Source organism: Arvicanthis niloticus, chromosome 8, assembly GCF_011762505.2.
Source record: "Arvicanthis niloticus isolate mArvNil1 chromosome 8, mArvNil1.pat.X, whole genome shotgun sequence".
Taxonomy (NCBI): Eukaryota; Metazoa; Chordata; class Mammalia; order Rodentia; family Muridae; genus Arvicanthis; species Arvicanthis niloticus.
This window is the reverse complement of record NC_047665.1, coordinates 43515435-43523116: the sequence shown is the minus strand read 5'-3', so window position 1 is coordinate 43523116 and position 7682 is coordinate 43515435. Positions and strand designations below refer to the sequence as shown.

Here is a 7682-nt window from a genome sequence, read left to right as displayed (position 1 = left end):
TAGAAGTTAGAGGCAGAATGATCATGAGTTCAAGGCCAGCCTAGGCCACAGAGGCCATTCAGGAATACATCCAGGAACAGGGAAACCCTACCTCAAACAAAACAAAGAAAAAGAATGCAGAAAACAAAAAAAAACAACCAAATTAAAAAAATAAGAAAAATCTATTTGAATGAAAGGCCAAGTTCAAAACATTTTGAAGATATAAAAATAATTGGATCTAGAGTACAATGGCAAAACAAACAAACAAACAAACAAACAAGCCAGTGGAAGAGGTAGTGATTTCTAGCTTTAGATGAGACCAGAGGACATTAAGAGAGTCAAAACACACACTGCAAAGTGAGTCAGGAAAGAGGAGAAAGGAACAGTCTGTTCATCTAGACATGCTGTGTTAAGTCACTGAAATAGACTTGAGAAATTGGCAGGTGTAAGTTTAGCTCTGGAGCCTGGGATAAAGATGGAAGCTGAAATGCTTGCATGGTACAGTGGGCACCATGGGAGGTGAGATCATGTGGTTAGGGTCAAAAAATCAACAGGGGCCCAAGAATAAAACTTCCAGAGATTTAAGAAATGGACAAAAAGCAGAATACTGGCAGAATGATAAAGAACAGTAGTAACAAGGATAAAAATAAAGGCAAACAAACGGAGGGACTTAAGGGAAGAGGTGGCAACTTTGTCTGTGGACAGGCAACTGGTCGGACTGACAACATATCAGCGATGGGGCAGCTGTGACCTTCCTAACGGTGACCTTAGGAAGAAGCAATGTGAAGAGAGTGTGAGTGGACAGCAAGCACTTGAGGCAGGAGCATCCAACTCTGTAAGTCTGTTAGCTATGAAAGGCATCTATGAGGGTGTAGCATCTTTACAATGGGGATTTGAGATTTCTGGACAGCAAAGTCTTGACTGGCAGTTTATGAACAGCATATGTTTATTTCATTTACTGGTCAAATTTGGGTATAATAAAAAAATAAGTCAAAGACTCCATCCAATCTATATATACATATACATGTAATTATTTCCCCCTAGGTCTTAGACTAGAACACAAAGCAATAAAAGCTGTATCCTTAACTTTGAATAGGGTGAGAATCACAATTTGGTCTTTATCTGGATTTACCATGAAAACAGTTAGTAAGCAGTATGGCAGATAGTCTTGTGCCACATAGTTATATTTTGGCCAAAAATGAGGTTCAGACATAATATGGTCCCATGAAGTCCTATCTCTTTGTAACATCATAAACACCTTATATATTTTAGTATTTACTCAATGGAACTTCCCAGGGTCACATTTCTCAAAGTCCGTCCCCAGCAAGTGGTCCATGGCTGCAAATAATGATGCTTGTAGATTTAGCTGCTTACTCACTCTGTAAATCACAATTGGATGGCCTTAGTAGTTCCAATGACTTAAATGTCAGGAAAGCCCCCTCTTCCCCATTTACTTAAAAAGATCTAGAGGTGTCAGTGCCAGAAGTAACTTACTTCAGATGCAATCTCCTGCCCATGAAACTCTGGTCACAGCTGCAGGGCACTCTCAACTTCCCATTTACACTCACCTAGGGCCTTTTCATGAGACCTGGCGGCTCACAGCATAAAGCAAGGCAAAAGGCAACAGTCAAGTAGATTTTTCCTTTACTGGTTCTGGCTGATCATACCATCTTCAGTCCAGGATCTACTCTAGAACTTTTTGAAAAAGCAAAGGACGGTGTCCCCCTAACCCAACAGCCTTTTACTTGCACACACAGAGGATACAGGACATCAGAGGTCCTCCTAGCAGTCTCTATCTTGTAGAAATTGTGTCTCTGGCGTTTTTATCTTGCCTTAGACCATTTATTGTTTAGATAAAAAACACCTATAGCTTTTATATTCGTAAGACTTAAACAGTATAAAAGCTGGGCAGTTGTCTATCTTCTATGTTGTCTTCTTCCCCTCATGGTTCTCCTCTGACACCAAGCCCATGAAACCTAAACCCCATTATGTCTCTTTTGCCTAGCTATTGGCATCTTTATTTACCAATCAGAAATAACATGAGGGCAGAGTCACTCAGCATCTTACAGACTCTCTCTGGGGCAAGCCAGCAAATACCTGCAATCCTCCAGGTCCCCTGACCCCCTGGGGCTAATGTATGCTTGGGACCAAATTTAACTTTTAAGTGGATACTGAGTGTGCAGGTATGCTTTTAACCATTGAACCACCTCTCTAGCTCCCCCAGCTAATACCCAGCTTCATCTTCCATGACTTATAGTGTAAGGGCACTTCATGCAACTAATGATGGCAAGGGATCTTCTATTTAGGGAATCTTATCAGGGTATGTCTAGATAAAATTTCCAGATTTATTACACTCAAATCTTAGAGTAGCCATCACTGTTAGAGATGGTTATAGCTTTGGAAAATACACTGTAGAGAAACACTGACACTTTAAAGACTTTAATATTCTGTGGGTTTGAGATTTCAATATGGAAATTGTTCATGAGGTCCTAGGTTCAATTCCTAGTACCACAAAGTTTTAAAATAAAAACCCAGCCATCAAATGTTACTTTGATACTTGAAGCATGTATTAGTATCTACAACACTATTTCAAATTTCGCTGCCCCAATTTCTTAATGTTCTGTGCATTTTAAACAGGGACTTCAGAAACTAGCAGAATATAGTCCTTTACAAGGTTCTCCAGCTAGTCTCTAATGAATGCATCTTTTAGCACAGCTAAATACTGGTTAGTGACCGAAGCTGTCAGTAAGGGACAATTATTTGGGTGGCTCTCAAGTCAGGTATTTCATATTAACTTCAGGTGGGGAAAAGTGATGAAAAACTCCTCTCCTAATCCTGGGTTACAGAACAAAAATCTGATTGTAATTCTGTCTAGGCTAGATTATACATCACATGTCAAAGCAATAATGTTTTTTGTCCTTTTTAAAATCCCCATGTAAATAACAAGCAAAGTTGCAGTTCATACAGAAACAGTTTGTTATATTTTGAGAAAATATTGCCAAGTCCTCATTACCTAAAAAACTAAGTAGTTCCTTTTCTTTACAGTTTAGCACAAACTGTATTTTTTTTTTTTCTATTTTTCATGGAATTGAACATCTTTAACCAATACATAAATAAGGTGAGTTTTAGTACTTTATTATCCATTCAATGATATACATATTGTGTCAGTTTCTACAGTCTCTTTACTTTAACGTATAGCTATCTACAGATCTGCTTCTACTTATCTATGCTAGCCTTCAGGTTACTTCTGGCAACTCTGGCTTGCTTGTCGGTGAAGAGGTCCTAAACCACCGGAGTCCGACAAAAAGCAGAAAGCAGCAGTAGACTTTCTTTTTCTTGTTCTAAAATGTTTGCCTTTTGCTAGTCTAAAAATGACTGATTTTGATTAGAAATTTGAAAATGACAATGAGGATTTCTGAGTGTATCTAGAACTAAACAATTTACCAATGACAAAGACAAACATCATTCCATTCACTAGTGTTAATGTTTAAGACCCTTAGCACTTCCACAAAGGGTAATTACAGGGGAACTGTTCAATCAGCAGTTACCTTATCCAGAACAAAATGCTCTAATAGTCCCAGCATTACTTTCACAGAAAGGGGGAGATAATTTCATAGTTGTCCCAGGTGCTGTAGTATGTCTACAGACACTCCCAGCTGTTTCACTAAATTGGCTGTCTGTTCCAGAATCCAAGCGAGGCTTGGCTTTTCCAGCTGTGCTTGCTCTTGTGTTCTACAACATTCTGGATGTGAACAATCCATCCCGTTTGGACTCTTGTCAGAATCTGTGTTAATCTCAGCATTATTGTCACCTTTCACTTCACCAGCCTTTCTCTCAGCTGGAACTGCATGACAAAGGTCCATATCCTCAATGGAGTCCAATAAATCTGTAACTTGTGGCTGGGACGTAACTGATTTCAGATGTTTGAGCATATACTCTTCACACTGGCCAACTGCATCCAGAAGATTATTTATCTTACTGATCAAAGTCGAACTATTACCATGAAGGCGACACCAGGAAAGCAAAGCACTAAATGAAAATATGAACAAGAGTTAAATAGGAAAAAAATTAGTCACAGACATTTAGAATACTAAATATTACATCTTTCTTCTAGACAACACCATGCAGAGATACTTAATCAACAATGCATGTCAAAATTAAGGAAGTAATGATGTAAATAACACTGAAGTTTAAACACAGTATATTTTAATATATTAATCAAGAAGACTTAATATTATAAACTATTTATGAATAAGATTCCTTCCTTCATAGCAGTGCATCTTCTTTATTTTTAAAAGATTTATTTATTTTATACATGTTACAATGTGGTTGCTGGGATTTGAACTCAGGACCTCTGAAAGAGCTGTCAGTGTTCTTAACCACTGAGCCATCTCTCCAGCCCCATCTATTTTTTATTTTACATTTTCTGGCCATTTAACTTCTGTGCAATAAGATATTATTTATAGGAAGACCAAAAAAAGTTTATTTTTCTTTCCTTAAAAGTAGAAAACTTGACTTGTTAAATTATTAAAGACAAAACATTCTCAGGAGTATTTTAGAGACTTCAACCTGGGCTACTGATTGTTTTGTCAATGTGACCTCAAGTTAATGTCTTTTTTTCTTGGCAGTACTCAATATTTAGCCTAAGGCAACAAGTAGTTGAGATAAGCATCCTAACCCTGACCTACAGCGCCAGCTCCACTTTCTTCTTTAAGGGTATCAAATAGCTTCTAAATCAGTCATTCTAAACTTTGTTACAAAGTAGAATTACCAACAGAGCTTTAATATTCTTGAAAAGTGTTAAGAATCTGACTCCTAATATATTTATTTCTGTTACTTTTCTAGTAGAACAACCTTCCTCCCTGATTTTTCATATAATAAAAAATAACAGTTCTTTCTTTCTTCTTTTTTGGTGGGTGCTGAACCCAGGGCCGTGTGCACGCTGAGCACACACTCTACCCGAGTCACAACCCTTTCTGAAAATACCGTAGAAGTAAAGTGTCAGCGGATGTGGAACACTGGTTGTAAGCTTTCTAAGGTCATAAACATGAAGTGAAGGTCAACGCTTGGCCATTTTTCTCTTGTTCTAAATTATATAGTCTACTTAATTTTCTAAAAGTCTCGATAAAATTTAAAACAATTTGTTTTCTTTTTTTAAACATGGGATTCTTTGCAGCAGTTTGTTTCTCTATAAAGATAGTCTAAAAATTATCCCCATCAAAGGGGCTTGTCCAATTCTTAGTCACCATGTGTAGCTGACTTTTTGGCTCTAGTGTCTGCCATTATTGCTATGGTATCCTACAGGTATTTAAAGTTCAGGACTCAAACAAACAGGACCTCTTTCTATGAGTAATTACGGTTTTCCCCATGGACTTCTAGCTGACCGACCTATCATGCAGCAGTCTATTACATGTGCAGGTAAAACAGCTTTATTTAGAAGCTAAAACCCCCATCATGAGTGATTAATGGTAGTCCAAATGGCAAAAAGGGAAAAGCATCAGGCACACCTATTTAAATGGATAACTGACAACAACTCTAGAAAACCTTCTGAAAGCTCTGAAGAGTCATGTATCCAACATCAGGAAAAATACTTTAAAACGTTTAATTTTTACATATCACCTTGATTAAAAACTTTCATTAGAATCATGGCTAAATGATTAATCACTTAAAATTTTAAAATTACCTCAGTGTTCCCCTGAGTAGTCCATAGTTTATAATGACGTCTGCACCCTCTTTATACCCCTGATTGAAGCCCTGTTGAAGAGTGACTGCTTTGCCGGCATCTATCCCGTCTCTGTAACCTTCCTAAAAATAAGAAACCAGTTGTAACTGACACCAAGTAAATCTTTTCAGGAAAAGCACAGAATCAATTTTGAAAACAAATTTAGGTTTTTACTATGTTAACTGAATTATGATATGGCAGAGACATAAATCCAAAGCAGAATGTTTCTCCTAAAATCTTATTATTGGTTTATATTTCCTTATCACATGTTTTATTTTATCTTTTTAAATCTTTTCCAGGCTGGCCTGGAACTCATCCTACTGTCTCAGCCTCCTAAGTGACGACGAGCATATGCCTACATGCCACATGCTTTACTCACTTTGGAAAGCTAGAGTTATTGTGCAAACACTAAACATCAGTTGTTACGTAATTTTTAAAAAACTGTGTTAGTAAGAAATAGAAAACGACATGTCTGGTTTTTTGGTAACTGACTAGAACAGGGTAGTTATGGAGGCTGGCAAGGCCAGGGAAGAGGAAACTATTTTAGGAAGAGTGAAGAGGAAGTCTGATTTTAGAAATCTAATCTGAACTGTGGTGTAGAGATTTGTCCTCTTATTATTGGTTTAGCCCCTGATTCCTAAGGTATTTTTGTAATGACATCATGGTTGCTGGACTCAACAAATAGTAACTTACTGGAACTAGGGTAGACACAACTACAGCTTTAAAAGGGTAATTTAATGGTTAATATATTGGGCGGATGCAGTTATCTTTTAAATATTTAAGTAACATATATTTACTTATTTTTCTTGAGGGAGGCATCATTTATTTACTTGCATGCCATAGCTTGAGTGTGAAGGTCAGAAAGTAACTTCCAGAAACCCATTCTGTCCTTCCGAGACGTGGGTTCCAGTGGGTTCCAGGTATGGAACGCAGATTGTTATATTCTGGAATCCACGTCTATGTGGAGACAGATCTTAGCAAGTAGTTCTCACTCAGAAAAAGCGCCGATTCTACCCTGATATTATTAAGCAAGTTTCAATGAATGGTGAGACAGGTCCGGATTGAATAACGCATTTAAAGTAAAGATGGAACAGTATTCCCTTCTCTACCTTCCCCTTGACGACTTCTTCAGTTCACCTTTTCCAAGCCTTTATAACACCACGCCTAACTGTGGACTCTCCACCCACTGAACAAATGTGAATCTGCGTTCTCTGCGGGCCATTAGGCTAGTGGGTGTGTATTTCTCCTCCTCAGCTCTTTTCCTCCCCGAATTACAAACTCTTGAGGGACTGAATAAAGTTCACGGCTAGTCGATCAGTGCCCCTGCTCTAAACCCGGCTGGGGTTCAGAGAGAACGCGCCCGTTTTAAAAGTTATCAATAAACAACCGGGAAATCCTAAGCCGGGGGCACCGTGGGGCGCGCTCGGTCAGAGAGCCGTACTCCTCCGCCCAGGCTTCCGTCTGTCCGCGTGCCCCTGCTCGCGGGAGCCCCCGTGTCCCACGTGGGAGTCCCTTTCCCCGCGCGTCCCGGGTCCCGTCCATTTACTTGGACTCGTTTCCGCATGTGACCCTGCCATTCCCGTTGCACTAACAGAGACTCGTCCGCTTCCTCGTCAAACACGTCCTGGTCTCCGGGGATCGCGATCTCAGAAGTGGCTCGAAACCAAGACATCGCCGGGAACACCAAAAGCCCAGGGCCACCGGAAACTCAGGCAAGTGCTTCCGGTTCGGGGGCGGGACGAAAAGGCTAGGCGTGGATCGCAGGGGCGTGTGCGACTCCCCCTGCAGCCAGGCGCCTAGGGGCTGGGTCTCCTCCCACGCATCTGGGTTGGGCGGCTTGGGGTGGAGTGGGTGCTGGGAGCTAAGTCCCACCGTTCAAGGGCTGAGACTCAGTTTCTGCAAGTGCTGAAGTCATTGGACGCCCAAATGCAGCCAAGAACATTAGAATATGAAAGCTGATTCTAGGATCAGTTTGAGATTA

The 7682-nt window shown here is 39.8% G+C and overlaps 1 protein-coding gene across 1 annotated transcript; it reads right to left on the bottom strand.

Annotated features, from left to right (window-relative positions):
• Window positions 1-901: 901 nt before the first annotated feature.
• Yae1 (YAE1 maturation factor of ABCE1) lies at window positions 902-7416 on the bottom strand. The gene is made up of 3 exons (XM_034510961.2): window positions 7248-7416; window positions 5663-5784; window positions 902-4008 (listed from the first exon to the last, which is right to left on the bottom strand). Exons 1-3 carry the CDS (start codon window positions 7371-7373, stop codon window positions 3591-3593), a joined length of 666 nt encoding a protein of 221 aa, XP_034366852.1. The 5' UTR covers window positions 7374-7416; the 3' UTR covers window positions 902-3590.
• Between the last annotated feature and the right edge of the window lie 266 nt (window positions 7417-7682).